The sequence below is a fragment of the Pinus tabuliformis genome, chromosome 7, assembly GCF_031772625.1.
Source record: "Pinus tabuliformis cultivar Carrire ecotype Pingquan chromosome 7, CPIR1, whole genome shotgun sequence".
NCBI lineage: Eukaryota > Viridiplantae > Streptophyta > Pinopsida > Pinales > Pinaceae > Pinus > Pinus tabuliformis.
This window is the reverse complement of record NC_142293.1, coordinates 1,685,303,669-1,685,326,431: the sequence shown is the minus strand read 5'-3', so window position 1 is coordinate 1,685,326,431 and position 22,763 is coordinate 1,685,303,669. Positions and strand designations below refer to the sequence as shown.

General features: G+C 35.2%; 2 protein-coding genes across 2 annotated transcripts; one reads left to right on the top strand and one right to left on the bottom strand.

The window, feature by feature from the left end:
* Positions 1 to 6,890: 6,890 nt before the first annotated feature.
* LOC149254983 (uncharacterized) lies at positions 6,891 to 10,458 on the top strand. The gene is made up of 3 exons (XM_089454901.1): positions 6,891 to 7,495; positions 8,093 to 9,357; positions 10,181 to 10,458. Exons 1-3 carry the CDS (start codon positions 6,891 to 6,893, stop codon positions 10,456 to 10,458), a joined length of 2,148 nt encoding a protein of 715 aa, XP_089311027.1.
* A 1,288-nt stretch (positions 10,459 to 11,746) lies between these two features.
* Positions 11,747 to 15,062, bottom strand: LOC149254982 (endoglucanase 16-like). The gene is made up of 5 exons (XM_089454900.1): positions 14,835 to 15,062; positions 14,199 to 14,411; positions 13,892 to 14,092; positions 13,106 to 13,183; positions 11,747 to 12,058 (listed from the first exon to the last, which is right to left on the bottom strand). The coding sequence occupies exons 1-5, from the start codon at positions 15,060 to 15,062 to the stop codon at positions 11,747 to 11,749; spliced, it is 1,032 nt and encodes a 343-aa protein (XP_089311026.1).
* Between the last annotated feature and the right edge of the window lie 7,701 nt (positions 15,063 to 22,763).

Here is a 22,763-nt window from a genome sequence, read left to right as displayed (position 1 = left end):
TATTATTCAAAAACACAATTAGTAAAGGATTATGCACTCCATATTTCATTTGCCTAGCAATAGTAAAAAGGTGCACTTTAAACATGGTATAGGAGAGATAGATGTGTAGTGTATTGTAATCCTTATAAATTCAATTGAAAAATAAAGTTCATAAAATTTGATTTTTTCATCATCCATAATAGTCATAAGAAAATAAACGCACATAAATCCATCTAAATCTCAATCTTTTAGTCACAAATAAATTGGTGTTGCAATTGACCTTTATTCCACTTAGTGATTAATAGATGTAAGATGGATCTACATTAGTATTAATAACATACAATCATACATAATCACTTAATTTGTTTGAATATTTCTATAATATTTGTATTTTTGTTATATAAGTGTGTGTATGTGTGTGTGTGTGTGTGTTAAAAATTCTACTCTCAATAAAAAGTAGCTTGAATAACATGCAATAACTTTGAAATGTATATGCAAATTCATCTTAACTTTATTCAATAACTTTGAAATGTATATGCAAATTCATCTTAACTTTATTCAATAACTTTGAAATGTATATGTGAATTCATCTTAACTTTAGATTTATAGTTGATTATTTTATGATAACATCATCTTAAACAATATCCTTATGGTTCAAATTAGCATGTTAATTGTTGGAAAAAAAATTCCAGCAACAACAAGCTAGAATCATTTAATGGCAAGTCCCCATTGGACTTGCTCTCATTTGGTATAGTTTCCACCTAAAATGCTGGAATAAATTTAATATCAATTAAATTAGAAAAATAACATTAAAATTTCTAAAATCCAACTATTTGTATATGTTAGAAATATTATGTCTAATTACCTATCCTAATTGGGAACATGTGCATTGAGATAAAACACAAGCAAACAAATTAATTACAAAATTAAATTAAATAATTAATAAAATCAATAAAAGATTGAGCACAAAAAATATATTAATATTTTAAAAATATATTTTTACTTAAAAAATCACATACATATTCTTATATCCAATATGAAATATTAATTGAAAAATAAACTTACTGTGAAATATAAGAATATGGAAATCTTAAACCTTGATAGAAATACAAAATATATAACAATAGATTGGCATAGAAGTCTTCTCCAAAGATATATGACGTTTCAATCTATCATTAAGAAATTTATCAGTAAGAGTTGATAAAATTATACAAGCTTCTGGAATCTAAATTTTCGATCTCTTTGTTTCTCAAAAGCACATCCTCTTAAATGGCATACTTAATAAAGTACATTTATTAAGAATTGATAAAATTATACAAATTTTGGAATCTAAATTTTCTTTCTTTTTGTTTCTCAGAAGAACTTCCTCTTAAGTGACATAATTAATAAAGTACATTCAATTTTATCTTCTTTTTGTTACAACAAATTCCACATTCCAAGTCTAATTTTAATATTTATTATGAAAAATGTTGGATAAAAGCATACGACTATTCCTTTCAAACAATGATGTCGATATAATTTTCCATTTATCAAATTCTTATGGTTAGTAACAAATTGTAATTTGTTATACAAATATTTGTATTTGATTCAAGATTTTGAATATGTAGTAGTGTTTATTTGAATGCAAGTAGGTTTTTTTCTCCTTATTTTCTATTATTTATTGTATTCTCTTATTCTTTCTATTTTCTTTATCATTCAGATTATTTCAGTCTCAAAAATATTTGCCAAATGTACAAAAAGTAATAGCTAGTATGTTAATAGGTAAATAATTTTATATTTACGCAAGTAATCATAAAAAAATAATAGATTCAAATATTAATCCCATATTCATTGGGTGAAATGGTTACAAAGAGTTTATAAGTTATCCTTCACCTAACATAATTCATTTGCACAATATTATGCAATATGGACTACAATGTATTCTTTTAATCTTAATCATATACTAGACTAGCATACAAAAATTTGGGATCTGAAAATATGTAATGGATAGAAATACTATGGTAGATGACACATCAGCAAAAGCATGCCAGTGTCTAATAGATTCCATACATGATTATCTCTAATAATCCATTGGTTAGCCCACGAATAGCTGAGTAGTTTTATCTGACATGGAGAAGAACTTCACAAGTAACATGGACTAAACAAAACAATTTGAATGTGAAAAACAAAGCGGATACCTCGGTATCCATAAGACTTGTATGAGGCCTATAAAATTTAATCCATATATGGATTTTCAATATCCAAATAGTTATATAAAATCCTTGATCCAGGTACTTGAAGTGGAAATGAATAATATGGAATTAGGAAGAATGAAGTGAAAAATAAATGATTGGGATCCATATAAAAATAGTACATATGAAAAACTTCAAAACAAATTCCTAGTTCTATATAGTTAGATAGAAAATAAAATCTAGAATGCATAACACCACAATAAATTCCATTGAATCATTACTTATCCAGATACAATGAATTCATGAAATTTGAATACTTTTAACACCTATTTCAAAACTACCATGTCAATGTATATGTCATCATTCCAAGTCATTAGTATGCTTAATAAATTAAATCAATCATTGGCCATTTGGGATGACATGTCAACATGGCATGTCATATTCCATGTTATCATAAATGCACTCAAAATTTGGTTAGATTCATTTCATTGTCCACCATGTTATTTCAAATCTATGAAATATTATGTGAAAGAAAGCTTTGGATTTTGATATCCAATATCAAGGATTTGGAAATTTCAAATAATTATATATTAAGTTTGATCCAAATCCTAATATATATGATCTAAGTTATGAGAGTTTTTTTTAGACATAATTTACCTTATCCAGATCCAAATACAAATAATCTATCAACAATTCCTCTAGATCTAGATTTAAGGAATTGAGAGCTCATAAAATTATATTAGCAATGTGTATACATGATCCAGATTCAAATTACTTGCATGTGCATTTAATCAAAATCTTTAAAAACACCCATATGATCAATGCTTTGAACTCTTTGATTTGGATCTCGTTACCAAGAATTTTTCAATAATTTTTTTGGCACTTTTATGAAATAATAGGAAACAAATTAGATCAAATGATATGAAAAATAAATAAATTTCGAATGGAAATAAGTGTCATCAAATTAATTGGAAACTATGCAAAATTGTAAAAATTCATTATATACAATCAAATAAAACAAAATAAAAGATAAAAACATTTACAAACTATATTAAATCAATAATAAATCATATCATAGAGAAAACATAGGAAATCTATAAGAGGGTGTGGCCATATAGAGGAGTTGTCTACTTTAGTTCTATCGTCTCTACTAGGAAGTTCGTTAACACTAGGAGCGAGACATGTGTTGGTTGGAAACACTTGGTCGTTTCTCTATCTGGATGTCATTTTAGCAATGTCTACATGATGGAGTTACAAAGTAAAAGTGTTGGTTTTGACTTGTGTGTAAGTAATTAGTATCTCCTCCCCAATCTTAAAAATGACTCTTTATTTATCACATACATATAATTTTATACACAGTGGTGATATCAATATACATTCTTTAAAAAACAAAATCTAAACACAAACCAAAGTCTATATTTCATAATGCTCATATAGTCTAATGTTTGTTATATGATATTTATGAATTCCCAACCTATATTCGAGTGGTCCATCTCTCCCTACTTATATTTTGTACTTGAACCCTATTCTTGAAATTTCTATATCAGTACTAAATCTCTATGCTCCCATCTTAACAAAGTATATTTCTTTATCACAATATTGTTTCTTTTTCACAATAGATATACTTTTATACAACATTTATATCACTTGCATATTTTGTAAACTAAACACAAATCAAAATCTATATTTCGTAATGCTCATATACTCCCATATTTGTTGTAGGATATCTATAAATTTCCAACCTATATTCAAATTATCCATCCTCCCTACTTGTATTTTAAAATTAAACACCATTCAAAGAAATTATTATATATTCATATTATTTAAAACAAATATACATTATAACCAAGTGCAAATTTCCCCCTCGTGCAAATCCAAGAGCAATCTATACATCAATAAACAAATAAATCCTATGATTACACATTCCTAAATGCTCATATATAACATCATGGAACAAAAATCCTATGATCACACATTCCCTATATGCTCACATATATAACATGATGGCACAGGATCTTCTAAGACTCTCTTACACCATGTTCTTCTAACTAATATCACTGCTATTTAAAAATAGAAGAATTTTCAATCTGCATATGGGATCTAAGATGTAAAAACAAGTCTTCAAACTAATGAGCAATCTATACATTAATAAACAAATAAATCCTATGATTACACATTCCTAAATGCTCATATATAACATCATGGAACAAAAATCCTATGAACACACATTCCCTATATGCTCACATATATAACACGATGGCACAGGATCTTCCGAGACTCTCATACACCATGTTCTTCTAAGCTAATATCACTACTATTTAAAAATAGAAGAATTTTAAATGTGCATATGGGATCTAAGATGTAAAAACAAGTCTTCAATCTGATTCAACAGGATGAAATGAAACAAAACAATTCTGGAGCCCATAAGTACCAAAATTCATATATATTTCCATCGACTCAGATTTTCATATAGAATACAGACTTAGTAAAAGATATTACTAGGGATAATGTGGATTAACCTACTTTGAATCAATCCCGGCTGACCTAGTTGCAGCTCTGCGCGCACGCGCCTGATCCTGCTCTCGGCCCCTGGCTCCTTTCTGCGACTGCGCCTCTGTGTCTGTGCCATTAGAACTGTCCCATGGATCCTCCGGATCCTCCCGGAGGGGATCTGGACCTGCAGTAGGCCTTTTCCAATCTGGTGAAATCGTTGCCTTAGCAAAGGCAAAGACCTACAACAACCAAGTTCGTAAAGAAACTAGATGTGCTAAAGGAAGTACACTTGCCTCTGACTATTCCTCGCATGGCAGCCATCTCGCTTGCTGAGAAAGGATTAATCTGCCAATTCACAGGGTTATGGCCCTCACCCAAAACTGTGCATAGATGGGTGGAGCATAATTGGGCAGACAAGACCCAAGGGAAAATAGCTATAAGATTTTGTGGCAGAGGATACTTTACTTTTCATTTTGAAACCAAGGAGGACAAGGATTTAATCTTTCGAAACGGACCTTACTTCATGGATTCAAGAGGTCTCTACCTCAACAAGTGGACCCCGGACTTTGATCCCGAGCTGGGCATCCCAAGTGCTGTTCCTGTTTGGGTCAGACTCCCTCATCTTCCTCTTCACTGCTGGGGAGATGATTCGGTTAAAGCTATCGGGAACGCGGTCAGAAAATACATAGACCGAAGTGAACCCAAGGATAACATGCAGGCCTGTGCGCGAATATGCGTGGAAGTTGATCTGGGTCGCGGACTTCCAGAGGCAATCAAACTGAAAGTGGACGACTGGTGCCATATCCAACAGCTGGACTACGAGCAGATCCCCTTCAAGTGCAAGGTATGTCACGAATATGGACATTTTTCTAATAGATGCCCAAAACTTATAAATGTAGATTCTTCAGAGCAAGAAGGACAGTGGGAAACGGTAAAGAGAAAAAAAACGAACCCCCCCCTGAAGCAAGCTGAAACTGAAATCCCTGGGCCTTCCCAGCCTCTTCCTTCACACCCTCATTCACCGCCTCAGCACCTGCCCTCATCCCCTCAGCAGCCCCATCCTCACATACCCTCCTCCCCCCCTCGACGTTCAGACCCCTCCATTCCCCCATCAAACAATCCCTTTGCTTCCCTCTCTGAGGAAGACCCCGATCTGGACCTCACTTCATCTGATCCGCAGCCCCACTCCTCTCCCCCTCAATCTTCCCATCCATCTCCTGATTCAAACCCCATAAGAATCACTAGAAGTTCTTCAAAGGATCATGGAGCGCCCAGCGACATCCCAAAAAAGCATGGACCTGGCAGGAAATCAGCAAAGCAACACAGAGAAGAAAATGCTGAGAAAGATATAGCAATGGGATCCCAAACCCCTATTGAATCTTATATCCTCGGACACTCGGATAAGGAAAACAACAATAAAGGCAAAGAGAGGCGGGCACCTCTCCATAACCCAGGTAAATCATGATGAAGCTGCTATCTTGGAATAGCAGGGGATTAGGGCACCCCTCCAAGAAAGCAGCCCTTAGAGAGCTGATACAAAGTGAAAAGCCTGAAATTATTCTCATTCAAGAGACAAAGCTAGACCAGTCAGAAATCAACAGAATCATTTCCCAGCAAAAACAATATAGTGGCTGTGCCAGTGAAGCTAGAGGAGCATCGGGAGGCATTCTAACAATGTGGGACAACAACAGATGGAACTGCGGCCTCATCAAAATACATCAGAACTGGATCAATGTTAAACTCGAAAGTAAGGACAATGGAGCTGAGGTTAAAATCTATAATGTGTATTCACCAAACCATCACAGGGAAAAGGAAGTTTGCTGGAATACTTTGAACACAAGTATAGAAGAAGATCAGGACAGCAATATCATACTTGCCGGGGACCTAAATCTGGTCATGCACAGTAATGAGAAAAGAGGAGGAAATTTTAACTCAGATCCTTTCAGAAGCAAGCTTGAGAATATTATGCAAGAGAAAGAATTAGTGGATATAAAGCCTAAGAATAGAAGATATACATGGAGCAACAGGCGTCTTGGAGCAGGAAACATAATGGAAAGACTTGACCGTTTCCTCATTAACATTGCTTTGCTCTCCTCCTTCTCTTCCGGTCAGTCTGATATTCTCAACATTTCTACTTCAGACCATTACCCAATCACTCTTACTCTGCTCAATCACGGCCAGATGGGACCCCTCCCTTTTAGATATTCTCCCCTCTAGAATCGAATCCCTGCAGCCAGAGATGCAGTGATGCATGCGTGGACCCAGCACGTGGAGGGTTCCCCAGCTTATATTTGGGAATCCAAGCTGAAGCAAACTCGGCAGGCCCTCAAATCTTGGGCAAAGAGTAACTATCAGGAACCTGAGATCATCAAAAAAGAATTAAAAACAAGTCTCGAGACAGTCCAGCAAAACATAGAGGTGTTGGGTCTAACGCAGCAAGCAAAAGAAGACGAGATACGTTTGTATGCCCAGCTTAGACAAACCGTTAGAGATGAGGAGATTAAATGGAGGATAAAATCTAGACAGTTGTGGTTGCATGATGGAGATAAGAATACCTCATACTTCCGCAAGCAAGCTACAGTCAGGAAGACAAGAAATGTTGTGAGTAAAATCAAAGACAGTGAAGGAATAAGCCACGAAACTCAAGAATCCATAAAAGCAGCTGCAACCACCCATTTTAAAAATTTGCTATCTGAGGACAAAAGCGAGGAGGATTATTCAAGCCTACTCCAGCACATGACGCTCAATGTCACACAAGGTATGAATAGTAAGCTAACGGAAGAAATAGAAGAAGATGAGGTACAAACAGCAATATGGAGCCTCCATCCGGACAAAGCTCCAGGTCCCGATGGGTTTCCAATAAGCTTTTATAGAGACTATTGGCATCTGATAAAAAAAGACCTTCTAAAAATGATTCGTTGGTCCCTCCGAAAAGGCAAATTGGGGGGCTTCACCAACTCAACCTACCTTGCTCTTATCCCAAAAGAAAACAGGCCTTCCACCTTCTCTAGATTTCGGCCCATATCTCTATGCAATTCTGCTTACAAAATTATCACTAAAATCCTATCTACTAGACTCAAGCCTCATCTATCCACTTTAATCTCAGAAAATCAAGGTGAATTTCTGCCTAATCGACATATATCAGACTCCATTCTTCTTGTACAAGAAGCTATACACTCTAGCAAAAGTCGAGGGGAAAAAGGCTTTGTTCTAAAACTTGACCTTGCCAATGCATTTGACAGGGTCAGAAATTCCTTTCTTTTTGCAGTTTTACGCAAAATGGGATTCAACGCCTCATTTATAAGCATGATTAAAGCCTGCATCTCCAAACCTTGGATTTCCCCCTTGGTCAACGGGAGACCTTGTGATGCCTTTCAATCTTCCCGAGGCCTTAGGCAAGGCTGCCCTCTGTCCCCATATTTATTTATTCTTATGGTTGAATCCTTCAGCAAAGCCTTGGACTACAACCGAAGAGTTGGTCTCATTACGGGCATCCAATTTGAGGAGGGCACAAAAAATATCAACCATTCACAATTTGCAGACGACACCCTCTTGATCGGTGGTGCTTCAATCACCATTGCAAGGAGATTCAAAAAGATTCTCGATCAATTTATGGATTATTTGGGAGGAAAGGTTAATCAAGTTAAAAGTTGTGTCTATGGTTGGAATGCAACGCATCATATCATACACAACATTGCAAACATTCTTGGAGTCTCACACAAGCTGGATTGGAACCATTTCACTTATCTTGGGATGCCAGTCGGTATTGGGCCTTTGAAGATTGACATTTGGAGTGGAATTATTGAAAAAATTAAAAGGAAAATTCAACAATGGGGATCTATGTGGCTGAATCCAGCTGGCCGCTTAGTACTTCTAAAATCAGGTCTGATTTCTCTGCCCATCTATCGCTTCTCTTTGATTCAAGATCCAATGGCTTTACATAACAAAATGGAAAAGGCTCTCAGACACTTCCTTTGGCAAGGAGGTAAGACGAAGAAAAAGAAGTTCAACCTAGTCAAGTGGAAGAATGTCATCCAGCCCCTTGAGAAAGGAGGACTTGGAATAAGATCACCTCATCTGCTAAACTTAGCCCTTGGGGAAAAATTGGTTTGGAGGTTAATTACAGGGGATTCAGCTTGGTGGAAAACAGTCCTTGAAGCCAAATATCTAAATAGTTCTAGACATCAACTGTTAGACACTAATGTCCCCAACAGGGACAGCACTAACATTTGGAAATTGTGCAAGAAAACCATCCCCCTCATGGCCCAACATATCTCAAAAATTCTCGGGGAAGGCAGCAACATCAGCATCTCTAATGACAGAATATTAGGCCAGAGCTCTATAGGATCCAATATTGAGGCAATCCCAGCTGTCAGCTGGCTCAATAACAGAGGAATATGGTATCTAGCTCAAATAACTCAGTGGGGAAATCATACTCAAGCTTGGACAGGCTGGTCCTTTCCGGATTACCCAAGGGAACTCGAAACAAGCTTTCTCGCCCTAAAGAATTTATTGCACAACAAAGCTCCGATCCAAAGAGGAATTAAAGACGGCTATCGATGGGATCCTACAGGAACTCTCTATACAGTCAAAGAAGGGTATCAACGTTTATGTGAAAGCGTTTCTCCACAGGCCACTTGGGCTCATTGGAAACTGACTTGGAAAGCAGAAGCCCCTCCCAAAGTAAAATTCTTCTTCTGGCTCCTTCTGAAAGGTAAGATCCTAACCTCAGAGAACTTAAAAAAGAGGGGTATAATGGGACCCTCTTGGTGTCCAATCTGCTGTCAAGCTGAAGAAACAATGCAACATTTGTTCCTTGACTGTCCAATAGCTAAAATGGGCTAGGAAAACATGGCCTCAATAGGGGAGGTTGCATTGGAACCAAAGGTAACTATAGTTGAAACTGCTCTCAGTTGGAAGAAAAATTTCCCTTGGAAGGGTAAGAAGAGCAATCTAACTCAGAGGATATGGAACACAATTCCTTTAACTTTGGTTTGGAACATATGGTTGGCCAGAAATAAAAAAGTTTTTGAAGACAAGGATCACAACTTAAGGGTTATCTGTCACAAAGCTAAGAGCTTAGCAGTGGAAACAATCATCACCCGCACTCAAGGCAAGATCGAGGCTCAATATTTCAGTATATAAGAAAGAAATTTGCTTAGCTATGGGCATGACAATGCTATCAGTGGCCAGACAACGAGAAATGAGAATTTACAGCAGAATGGAAAAAGTAGTGATTGGAAACTGAGATACACAGAGGAAGAATTTGCTCAATGGTTGAGCAACTGCAATAGGTTTCACATGTTTTTTGATGGAGCCTCAAAGTCTAATCCCGGTAAAGCAGGGGCAGGAGGACTCATATGTAATGGCAATGGTGAGTTGATCCTTCAATTTGAATGGGGGTTAGGTGAATTATCAAACAACAGGGCTGAAGGTCTGGCCTTGTTTCAAGGACTCACGCAACTGATCAGGCTAGGCATAAAAAAGGCAACCATCTTTGGCGACTCTGCAATTATAATACGACTAATGGTGCTTAGGTAGACTTCGCCTAACGCTCTTCTTCAGCAAATCAACAATAGAAATCAGATTCTTCATGACTCGATGGAGGAGGTCTGTTATTATCACATTCTGCGGAGTCTCAACAAAAAGGCGGACAGTTACGCCAACAAGGCCTGTGACCGACCCAAAGGCCACCTCAGCTGCAATGGCAGAGTTTCAACCCACTTATTACCATGATCGCACACTCAGCTCAAGCATGCGACACTCCAATCAACAGAATCCGCATTTGCAGGAATATCAACAGAACAGAAGATAAACTGGGTATGGAAGCAAGAAATTTTGTCAGAAGACAGTCTGGGCAGTCAATTCAGCCCTCCTTTCTCATCGGACCTCACCCCTCACACGATTACAGTCAACTCGCACAGAGTAGAGCAGGCATGAAGGATGGAAATCCAGTCAGAAATCGGATTGAGAAATCCGACCAAAGCAGGGGAATCCGCCGAAATGCAAGAAGCAATCGTCCTGCTAGTCAGAATAGCAGCTCCAATTCAGATGCGCATTGGGTTGCGTGGATCAGCCATGCACAGGATGGTTCCCGACCCATTGGTGTGGAAATGCTATTAATAACTGGCCCGAGATATAGTATTCACCATTCTAGAGAAGCTATCTGTGCTAACGCTCTTCCCCCCAGCGTCTCCTCTTTTCGAACAGCAAACGGTGACGATAATACCCTTCCAGGGGACTCAGAGGGTATTACCAGAGACAAGCTCCAAAGTCTTTGTACCAGAGAGGCGACTGCAGAAAAGATCAGAGAGTTAGCCCATCAGCGAAGTTATATTCGTAAAGTGAAATCCATGGAGCGCCTGGAGCAATGTTTCCATTGCCGCGATCTGCAAGAAGAGTTCGAAGAGGTTCGTGAGCAGCAAAGGATTTTGCAGGACCAAGTCCACAGCATGGAGGCCAGACATGCTGAACAAATTCGGAATCTGGAGGCAAAATTTGATGAGGAGTGCAAAATCCTCCACAATAAATACCGGGCAGAGATGAACTTATTTCTTCATCGAGTTCATTCTCTTCACGAGCAGTTTAGCGGCCTTAGCAATCGTTGCGCACATGCAGAGGAATCACTCTCGATCTTAAGGGATATCATGGAGAAAAAACACAAGGATGCTTCATCCTCCTCCAGTGCAAAACCAATTGAAGCTGACCAGAACCCGGAGGACTCAACAGCAAGAAAGATTAGCCATATCGAAATTGATTAGTTATGTGCTGCAGGTGTAAGTTTTGGTGTCTCCAGTTTGTGCGAATCTATAGTAGCAATAGATGTCTAATAGTTAGAAGCAATAGGATCAAGACCAAGGAATGGAACTATTTTGTATCTCCTTGGATCTGTAACGCTCAAGAAGCACCTCATGTAAGGCAATATGCCCTTTTATTTTTTCAGATTAATACATAGCAACCGAACTTGTTAAAAAAAAAAAAAAAAGATATTACTAGCATAAATTTTTGAACTTAAGTCCGTGATTCCAGCCAAGACTACCACAAGAGGATCATTGATATAAGTTGTGGGCTCAAGCTTGCACGAATCGGCCTTGTTATGTCTATTATTCCATGATGTTGTTGTGGAGCTTAGCCAAGACTCCCACGAGAGGAGCATTGATATATGTCGTGGGCTCAAGCTTGGTGGAATCAGCCCTGCTATCCTCAAACCTGTCATAGCGATCAGGCCCTCCCACAACCGCACCTGTTAATTCATTTGGGTTTGGTGCTTCTCTGTTGAACCACAAAGTGAAACCTTTGGTACATGATATCTTTCTAGAATCCTCGTATATCGAAACTATGGAGGACCCTCTGTGGTGAGCTTGTTGTGGATATTTTTCACCAAAACCCACCATGAAAGACATACCAGCAGGATTCTTGCCCAAATGTAATCCACCTACAATTTACATATACAAAGTGGATTTGTTAGCTAATACTTTGCTGGTTTTTTCAAATTATGATATGAAAAAACAAATCAAATTTATTTAACTTTGAATCTCTTATACTCTGAGAAATCTGGAATGGATATACAAGTGTGCTCAATTCTTCTCCTCATTAATTAAATATTTTGCAACACTTAAAAAATTATAATATGTATATGTACTTGTTGTTTGGCAAATGCAATAAGAATGCTTGGTTCATATGTTTGATCGCCACATTGCAGGTATTGCTTATATCGTGACAGTAAGTCACTGTAAACTGATATAAGGAATGATGTGCCTGTAGCATATTGTGTATTTGCACCATCTCTAACAAACAACAAACCTCCTGTACAAGTGCAACAGATACAAACACTATTAATGAGCTTAATTTTGAAACTCAACAAATACAAACACTGTTAATGAGCTTAATTTTGAAACTTGGAGCATGACAGGGAGAAACTTTCATTTACCTGGTGTGATGGAATTTTTGAATTGAGGACTTTGTGGAAGAACTGAGCAGAGGAACACTTCTGCTTGGCCTTTGAAAACTTCCAGGTTGTTTTCTCCGGAGAAATATAGGTGCCAGCTTTATTAATTTTATTAATTTTATGAAGATGTGGTCAGTTGAAGGTCAAGTGGCCAGTCTTAAACTTTTTCTCAATTTAACATTTGGTGATTCATATGTTTATGTGAATATGGACTTACACTAGACAGGTGGATTTGAACTCCTGCACATTTGAGATCCCAATTGAACTCATACTCATTGGAAGTACAAAAATTCTAGTGGAGTATGTATTTGTTATAATATGGCAATCCATTTGTTATAATATGGCAATCCAGTTTCTCTATATAGCCACACCGCTGCCCATGCAAGCTCGTCCTGTATGTTAGTTAGTAGAGGAATAATAAGAAGACTTCAATAAGTTACTTACTCTATAGTTTAAATAAATAATAGTGTGAAGTGAAAAAGGAAGTAAAATTTATAATGTTAAGGAAAGATACATCATAGCCTAAGACAGAGCAATAGAAAGGGCATTCTCCATGATATGTTCCGCGGTACTGGTCGGCAAAACGAAAGAGCTGTAATAAATGACATATTCAATTGCATGAGTATCATAAAAAGTTGGAAAAGAAAATTCATTAAATTAATTTTCAATTTTGAATCTAACACATGAAGGAAAGAGGTGTACTAAATTAATATTCAACTATATGAGTATTTTAAAATGTTGGAGAAAACAATTCATTAAATTAATTTTCAATTTTGAATCTAAAACATGAATTTTATAGAAATGTTAAAAATGGGCATTTTTAAAAGATTTTTGGAATATTTTGGAATCATAAGAAACGTAGCCAACGTCAAATAAGTAATTTCACCATGTTTGTCTGATCCCAAAATATTCTAAAAATAGAAACATTAAATTAAATTAAATTTAAAATAAAAATTAAAAAAACCATTCATCCACAAACAAATATGACCTATCATATGTTTTAATTACTAAAGTTATCTAGATTGTAAATTCTAAGAATAGAATAGAACAGAACAGTGAAAAGAAATGGTTTCCTATCATATGTTTGTTTTAGTAATTACTAAAGTTATCTAGATTGTAAATTCTAAGAATAGAATATAATAGTGAAAAGAAATTAAACCATTAACGTTTCTCCTAACAGTAGGATTCTAAAATATCTCAATATCTCTCAAATATGCAATCGCTGTTTTAAACCAATAAAATCGCTGTTTTAAACCAATAAAACAGTATAAGTGATTTTAGAATACGATTAATCTTATACCAAAGTAGCTCGTTGGAGTAGGAGAATGGAATAAGGTTTGTCAATGGCTGCAAAGACGACGGAGGAAGGGGCCAATGCTGCAGTAGTCTCTGCTGCCATTTCTGTCCCGTGAGTGGATATATCTATTCTGTACAAAGTCCTTGGAGTGTCCATCCTCTCTGGGTTCTCCCAACAGTTATGGTCTGCAGTTGGATCTCCCACCTAAAAACAAATCCATAACTAAATTCATAATTGCTATTTGTTGTGATCCTTAGTAAATTTTGTTGTGATCCATGAGTAAATTTAGTTGGGATGGTAATTAATTCACCTGAACCCACAGCTGGTTTTCGGTGGCGCTTGCTTTGATGAAATAATCAGTTCCCCACTTAATGGCATCCCTAACGTTCTCCAACTCTCCCGCTGCTGCAAGTTCATCTCTGTACTGAAGGGCTCCCCATGCCAACATGGTAACGGTGAATGCCATCGGAAACCCATACTTCACATTATCCCCAGCGTCGTAGTAACCGCCCACCAAATCCACCTGCATAAATACACAGGAAAAGCCATGTTGAACATCATTGTATCTTTCCAGACTTCTTGAAGATCTGCACCAAATAATCAATTCCTAATTTATATGGACAGAGAATGTTGATAGAAATCAAGCTGTTGCAAACTCATAACTCATAATATTGGAGTAAGAATTCACATTGTAGGTGGGTTGCGGGGGATCTTTATGTTAATAACTTAATTGTATATTTCCAGAATATCCTGAAAACTGATAGTGCTGAGAAATCAATTCTGAGAGATCAATTGTTTGATCTAAATAAGTTGTGGGTGGAGTATCAATTGTTTTCGCATTGATAAGATCAGCGTAGTTATTTTGCCATTTTGGGTATGATTAACAACACTTCTAAAACATTCAGGAAACAACATTTCTAAAACAATCCGGAACAGATGACAATACCAAAATGAGAAAATATTGGATTTGTCCGTCTCTTAGAGCAGAATCTCCTCTCCAGCTTATCCTGTTGCTACTGCTTGACAGTTTTCCTGAACGTTGAGCCTCCAGAAACAGAATAGATTTATGCAGAGCATCTTTGTAGTCAAACTCACCCAACACAAACTGATGATGAGCAGACAGCACAGTAGCAAGAATTATACACGCAAACCTTTCAACGATCCTGAAACTCATTTCTGCTGCAATTGATCAACAAATGGCTACAGAAATAAAAATCGTTGATGCGTATATATATTTGTGTCTCACGCATCCAACGTGTAATGACGAAGGGAAATCGATCTCTCGTTTGCATGCACATGGGGCTTGTACAGGTTTTGCAGGACAAAGAAGTCTTGTACATGTTTTGCATGCATGGTTGATGTTGGGTTTATTTTGAAGGCTAGAGAAGTCTGTTGGATATGAAAGGAGGAAAATTCCATGAAAACATTAACTAAATGATAAGTCACTGTATAAGGTCGCCTCGTCACCATTTCCTCGCAGTACTTTTAACGAGCAAATGTTAAATTTTCAAAAAACACAAGGAAGATAACGAAGTTAGTTTTTCTACACAAACTGAATATGAACTGGCTGTAGTTTTTCGACACAAACTGAATATGAACTAACTGTTGCCAATAAAGCCGGCATGATCAGCGTTACTATTAATATACAAAATACCGGTAAAAGTTAAAGAACAAATTTAGATGTAAAGTAATTAAAGTTATTATTTTGTAAATTAAAAAAAATAACAAATTTAATGATGGATTGGTTCAAAGGCCTATGTAAAGTAGTAGCTAACAGAAAAAATCATGTGGACATTGAAGAAGCACATTAAGACGTGAAAATAAAAATATCATTAGGACTTAAATGTACTCAATATAAAATTTTCAATGGTATTATTTCTAGGGAAAGCTACGTTGATAATATGTTATTGAGAAATATCATTAGGACTTAAATGTACTCAATATAAAATTTTCAATGGTATTATTTCTAGGGAAAGCTATGTTGATATGTTATTGAGATGCCCTGAGAAATACAAGGGAAAGAAAGTGTGGAATGATTTTCATGATAGTCCAACTAGTTATCACTTCTCTATAGATACCATTGCTCATAAATTTTTAATGGTTGGACATTATTGTCCCACATTTTTCAAACATGGGCATGAACAAATCAGTACTAGTAGATATGGAAACATGCATAGATAGAAAAAAGAAGGAAATACATCCCTTGTAAGCTATTGATAATGAGTATCCTTTCAAGAAATGGAGCTTTAATGTCATAGGTGAGATAAATGCTCACTATTTAAAGAAATGCAAGTACACAATCATGGTTAAAAAATACTCTAAAAGAATATAAAAGATGGTTACAAAATACACTATTATGTACCAAGACTATAAAAGATATGATGCCTCTTAACCTTGCCACTAAGCCTATTTGGTAGAAGCTATAAAAAATGCATCCACTATCATTGAATCATTTATTAGACAAGTAATTGGATTACAATTGTTGTTGTCATATGGAAGAAGAGTGATGAGACGAGTTTGTAAATGGATTTCCAAATATTAATTTAGAATTTGAGAAGAATAACTATCTTGTCACACCCATGGAACAAAATTTATATATGTTCACAAGTTCTAAAATGCTATCTTTCTCTCATGAATTTTTAATGAACACTCATGTCCTTATCTTGGACGAGGATCAATTGGAAACCATTTTCAAGACTAAATGAATACATATGCTTTCAAAAGAATCCCAAGATTGTTGAATGTCACCAATATTATTCAATGCATGACGGATATGGATTTTGTGTGCCTTGTTAACTAAAGAGTGGTTGTCTACATAGACAATATCGTGATCTTTTCAAAAAATAACTCCAACCAACTATGATACTTAAAATAAAATATTTGACAGGTGCAGGAAGCATGAAATCTATTTAAATCCAAAAAAAATAATATTCATTGTGGTATAAACAAAGTTACTTGACCATATCATATTGAAAAATTCAATACTAATGAATTTGGAAAGAATCAAAGCTATCACATAGATGCCCCACCTCATAAGAAGACATTGTTTCAATCATTATTTTGGAAGATTAATTTCATAAATTATTTGGCTTAGATTCCTTTAAAATCATGAATCTCATGTAAAAGATCATTAGTGGACAAAGGTCGAGAGAAGGGAATTTAATAAAATCAAATTAGTCAATGTTTCCTTCCCATCCTTTTCCAATCTAAACATCATTAAGGAATTCTACCTATATATATTTGCATTATATCACTCCCTTGTTGTTATCCTCTCTCAAAAATATGAGGGAGTGAGTTTTCTGTATAGTTTATGAGTATGGGTCTTAGGATTTTGAACTAAATTATCCAAGACTTGAGAAACAAATTTTCACCATGGTCAAAGAAATTAATTAATTCAAACCTTGCATCTTGAAAATCCCCAAAAAAATAATCCTTCCTCATGTTGTTGTAGATCTCTGTTTATACAAAAGGAAATTGGTGAAAGGCAAGAAAATTGGATGATTGTCATTCAATTGTAAGATATTTATGTTAAGCATTCTATCATTGTTATTGGAAAAGGCCTATGTAAAGTAGTAGTTGATGGACAACATCATGTGTACATTAAATAAGCACATTTATATGTGAAAAGAAGAAGATCATTAGGACTTAAATGCACTCAATATAAAATTTTCAATGGTATTATTTCTAAGGAAAGCTATGTTGATGTGTTATTGAGATGTTGTGAGAAACATAATGCTATGAAAGTCTAGAATTATTTGCATGATATTCCAACTAGTTGTCACTTCTCTAAAGATAACATTGCTCATAAATTCTTAATGGTTGGACATTATTGTCCCACATTTTTCAAACATGGGCATGCACAATTAAGATAATATTAGATATAAAAACATGCATAGATAAAGAAAAGAAGGAAATAAATCCCTTGTAAGATATTGCTAATGTGTATCCTTTCAAGAAATGGGGATTTAATGTCATAGGTGAGATAAATGCCCACTATTTGAAGCAATGCAAGTACACAATCATGATTACAGAATACTTTATTAGATGGATAAAGGTTATTCCGTTGACACATGTGAATGGTGAAACAATGACCCAATTCTTGGAACAACACATTATCACATGTCATGTTCATGTTCATATTTGATAACATGTCATATTTTTCATTTATGGATTTAACTAAGTTGTCTTTGGAGAAAGTGATTGTTTTAAGCTATTTGCACAATTATTAATCTTGAGGAAATGATATTGTTGAGTAGAAAAACAAGAGGTTAATTTTAATTACAAATAACAATGTGGTTGACCGTGATTAAAATTAGCACAATGTTCTCTAAAGTACATTGTGGATGGATCGTGTTTCACATAAGGTAGTAAATTCGGCACATCGCCAAATTTTCCATCTGTGGAAAATAAGCAAGTTTACCATCAAACATCTCCTTATCCTCTTTGAAATGATCTTATATTTGGTACCAATCATAATTAGTTGAATATTTCCATGATTAGTGCCTCCCTTTTGTTGTTTTAAATTGGTTTTTTTAAATGTATTCTACTAGAGAGGAAACATAGATAGGTTATATTAGAAATAGAATGAATTACATCTTTCATTTTCATAGTAGTTTCATATCATTCAAATCATGATATAGCAAGAATGAACCAGGGTATAACAATAAACCTTAGGGAACCAATGGAAAGATGAGCCATTACGAGAGGATTATCCCTTGTAATGAAAAAATATTATAAGAAAACAGGGTATTCCATAGATGATGAACAACATAAGTAACCACTCTTACAAATAGATCAAAAGAGATTACGTGGAACGATCAGATCAAATAAACCATCACCAAATAAATGCTCAGTCACCTGAAAATCTTCAATCACTTTCTGACCTAATGTCTGTTCGATTACTCTTTTACCTGCAAATGCAATGTACGCTTTAGGTTCGGCAATAATAATATCTCCCAACATGCCAAAACTAGCAGTCACTCCACCAGTTGTCGGTGACGTCAGAATCGATATATATAACAACTTTTTCTCCTTCTGATGAATATATAATGCAGAAGCTATTTTAGCCATTTGCATTAAACTAAAACTTCCTTCTTGCATACGTGCTCCTCCAGAAGCACACACCATAATTAATGGAAGAGATTCCGCGGTAGCGCGCTCGATCAGACGGGTTATTTTCTCACCTACTACAGAGCCCATACTACCTCCCATGAACTGAAAATCCATAACTCCGAGTGCGATAGTAAGACCATTTAATTGACCTATGCCTGTTTGAATAGCATCAGTTAAACCTGTCTCTATTTGATAGAAAGTGATATGATCCTTATAAGATTCATCCTCAGAATTAAGATTATCAGAATGAGAAGGTTCATTCTCAGAATAAAATTGAAGAACATCTAGAGTGTACATGTCTTCATCCATAGGACGCCAAGTGTCACGATCAATTGGAAGTTCTATTCTATCTGAACTATTCATTTGCAGATAATATCCACATTCTTTACAAACACTTTGATTCTCTCTCAAGAATCTGAGATATAGTAAGTTCTCGCAATTATCGCATTGAGCCCATAACTTCTTAATTTTAGTGTAATCAATACTTTTATTCTTGTTTTTCTCCGTCTCATTGGCATCCTTACTATCCCTTTCGACCGAATTTTTTAGTAATGCAGTTATTTTACGCAAAAAAGGCACCCCGCGTTTTCCCCATCCTTTAGGGAAATAAAGGATCATAATTGACAACATTAGGTAGGATTCGTTTCAAAGAATCATGATTGATAACATTAGGTTGTCATCTTAAAAAAAATAAAATAATAATAATATGGAAAACCATCAGTAAACCCTGGAGGTTCACCCAATTAGGGGCTACCATCAGTAAACCCCGGGAGTAAAGGTTCCCCTCATTTAGGATGGGACAGTCAAAAGGCACTATCCATATCATAATGTCAATATTTGTACATGGTTAAAACCCTCAAAGAGGGAAACAATCCATGTCCCTAGCCAATGTGGCTAGTTGAGGTAAGTTTATTAATGCAAAATAAAAAACATTGCTTAAGAGAGTTCTACAAAATTCTCATCAACCATGACTTTCTATGCTCTTTAAATATATCATGGATCAATCAGGTTTTAAGTCATGGATCAATATCATTATTATCAAGGAGAATATGATTCTTCATATCACTTTATGTCTAGAACATATTGTGACCATTGGATTACAATGCAACTAATGCATACTAAAGAAACACACAATGAAACTCATTGTTACCTAATAGACATATTAAAACAAGTTGAACTTAATATGCAACTAGATCATTTGTAAGGAAAAAGAGCACTTCAAGGTAACTTGATCATGAATGATCTTTCGGATGAAGTGCATTTGTAGCTCAATGTGTTTCCTATGATAACGTTGAACTAGATCTTTGGCTATCTTGATGGCATTGTGATTGTCACACCAAAGGGTGGTTTGATGATGTTGTTAGAAAACTATGAAAATATCTGTCAAAGCCAAGATACTTCTTGAATTGCATTAATTATTGCTTAAAACTCTAATTTTTTGAAAAATGAGTGATATTCTTGTGCCTTTTACAATCCTAAGTGATATGTCTGGAACCAATATTGAAAAAATAACCCACATTAGAATTATGATCATTAGGGTTTCCAAACCAATTTGAATTGGTGAAACAAACCAATAAAAGGGTCCCCCCTTATTAAGACACAACCACTAAATCAAACTTCTAGACTAAGAGATTTTCATCAAATTTAACATATATTCTAATGATTATTTCATTGAATTGAGGTTGAATAAGTCTATAACCTTTTACATCTTTAGAATATCCAACAAAAATACAATTCTCTCTTTTAGGTTGTAAATATTTCATTTTTTAATTAGGAGTGTGAGCGCATTCTGGTGACTACCAAAGACACAAAGTGGCTTACATCTAGCTTAATTTTAATCCATGCTTCTTTTGGTGTTATATTTTGTATATCCTTTGTGGAAGTGAAATAATTTGTGAATTTATTGTTTACATATTCACCTGAATTATTTGTTCTTAACCTTTGCAGTTGATTTCTATATTGTTTTTCTACAAGGGCCTTTTAGGCCAAGAAAAAGTAAAAAACATATATTTTATGTTTTAAGAAATAAACCCATGTTTGTTTAGATAAATCATTAATGAAAGTTAAGAAGTAATTAAACCTTAAGAAAGAAGTAGAAGAAAGTGGACCTCAAAAACACTATGGACAAGCTACAACAGGGTTGTAGTGTGTCAAGAGACATAGTTGTCAAAACTATCATACTGATTTTTTCCAACACGACTAGTATAAATGACATCTCAACAAGAAACAAGAAGAAGACCAATCGCCATATCTTGATTACAAGGTTTCTGCAATAAGTGATAGTTTAGATAACTAAATCACTTATGCCAAAGTTTGCTCAAGTTATCACTATGAGAAATAAAAACTGAGGGAAAATCGGATGACCCAAAGTTGCCAAACTTGTACAACCTGGTAATATCAAACTATTCCAATGGAAAGAATGTGCTTAGAATCTTTTAAATCCTCAATTAAAAATTGGTGAGGTGAAAACTTTGTTTTTCATCTTCACCTTAATGAGTGATATGATATTAATATAAGTTTGCAAGAATGACTTGAAACACATAATAAATCATTCAAATGATAATTATCTACTTGAATTTTTCAAAATCCTATAAAATTAATAGGTCTATCATCACAAATAAGTATTTATTTTGTGTTTTAATCATTAAGAGTTGAAAAAAGGCTTTATTCTTAGCCATATGATAAGATGCTCTACAATCAATAAGCCACTCATCAGAAGAAGAACTATAGATTGCTTTAAGGAGAAACCAAAAGCATAAAGTGCATGTCCATGAGAGGAAGTGTTAGAAGAAGAATCGAGATGTAGGTTGTGCTTCTTTATTGCTTCCAAGGTCTCCATCACTTTAGAACATTTTAACTCCAAATTGACCATTTTTCGCACAATCATTGCAATGTCTATCAATCTCCTTACTCTTTTCATTTTGGTCCTTTGTGACCATTGGTAGTAGAAGATGTTTCAAAGGGTTTGGGGCCCTTGTTTTGCTTGTTTTCACAAGGATGTTGCTTCTTTGGATGCTTGGTTTTATATTTCTATTACGCTACCATGGCCTTGTTAGATGGACCTATAGTGCTAATCACTCCAATATGTAAGAGCTTGTATTACTATCTAACCATAGAATGACAAAAAGATTCAAGAGAAGGTTTTTAATATGAAACCCTAGAGCTTCTTTAGTGGATAACATGTAGATAAAAAATGTATGTAGAACCAAGCTTGGAAAGAATAATATATATGTAGTTCTCATCATATAGATCAATTTGATAGTCTTTATTTAAATTTCTAAAAGTTTTGAACTTATATATATAATTTTCAATTCAAGGTAAATCATTAGGACTTAATGTCATGATTTTATTTTCAAGTTGATGAGATCTAACTTCACATTAGATTCACAAAATATATTTTTCAACTTTTTTAATACTTCTTCAAATTCAACCCTGAAGGTTAGCTCAATTGATCAAGTCCCCGACATTAAAGCGCCTTTGCTATTGAGATGTCACGGGTTCAATTCTCTCAACACCCCTGAGGTCATGCTTTGTGGTTGAGCAAGTAGGAAGCAATCCCTAGAGGAGGATTTGCCTAGTGAAAATATTGCATGGAAATAGGGGTCACTGATATCCAAAGTCCATAAACCACATTATAAAACAAACAAACAAAAACTTTCATCTGAGTAATCAGTTTCTTGAATATGAAACCACAAATCAGGATAAATGGACATTTTCATCAATCCACATGATTCATCGTTCCTCCCATTTGGCTCTCTTATCA

What these genes read in the sequence shown, in the direction of transcription:
- LOC149254983 (XM_089454901.1), top strand. Translation starts at nt 6,891, where the DNA reads ATGCATGCGTGGACCCAGCACGTGGAGGGTTCCCCAGCTTATATTTGG. An exon ending in AAAGCTCCAGGTCCCGATGG is followed by an intron (nt 7,496 to 8,092) that starts GTTTCCAATAAG and finishes TGAATCCTTCAG; the next exon opens with CAAAGCCTTGGACTACAACC. An exon ending in CTTCTGGCTCCTTCTGAAAG is followed by an intron (nt 9,358 to 10,180) that starts GTAAGATCCTAA and finishes AATGGTGCTTAG; the next exon opens with GTAGACTTCGCCTAACGCTC.
- LOC149254982 (XM_089454900.1), bottom strand. Translation starts at nt 15,062, where the DNA reads ATGAGTTTCAGGATCGTTGAAAGGTTTGCGTGTATAATTCTTGCTACT. An exon ending in TCCAATATTTTCTCATTTTG is followed by an intron (nt 14,412 to 14,834) that starts GTATTGTCATCT and finishes GTATTTATGCAG; the next exon opens with GTGGATTTGGTGGGCGGTTA. An exon ending in AAAACCAGCTGTGGGTTCAG is followed by an intron (nt 14,093 to 14,198) that starts GTGAATTAATTA and finishes ATTTGTTTTTAG; the next exon opens with GTGGGAGATCCAACTGCAGA.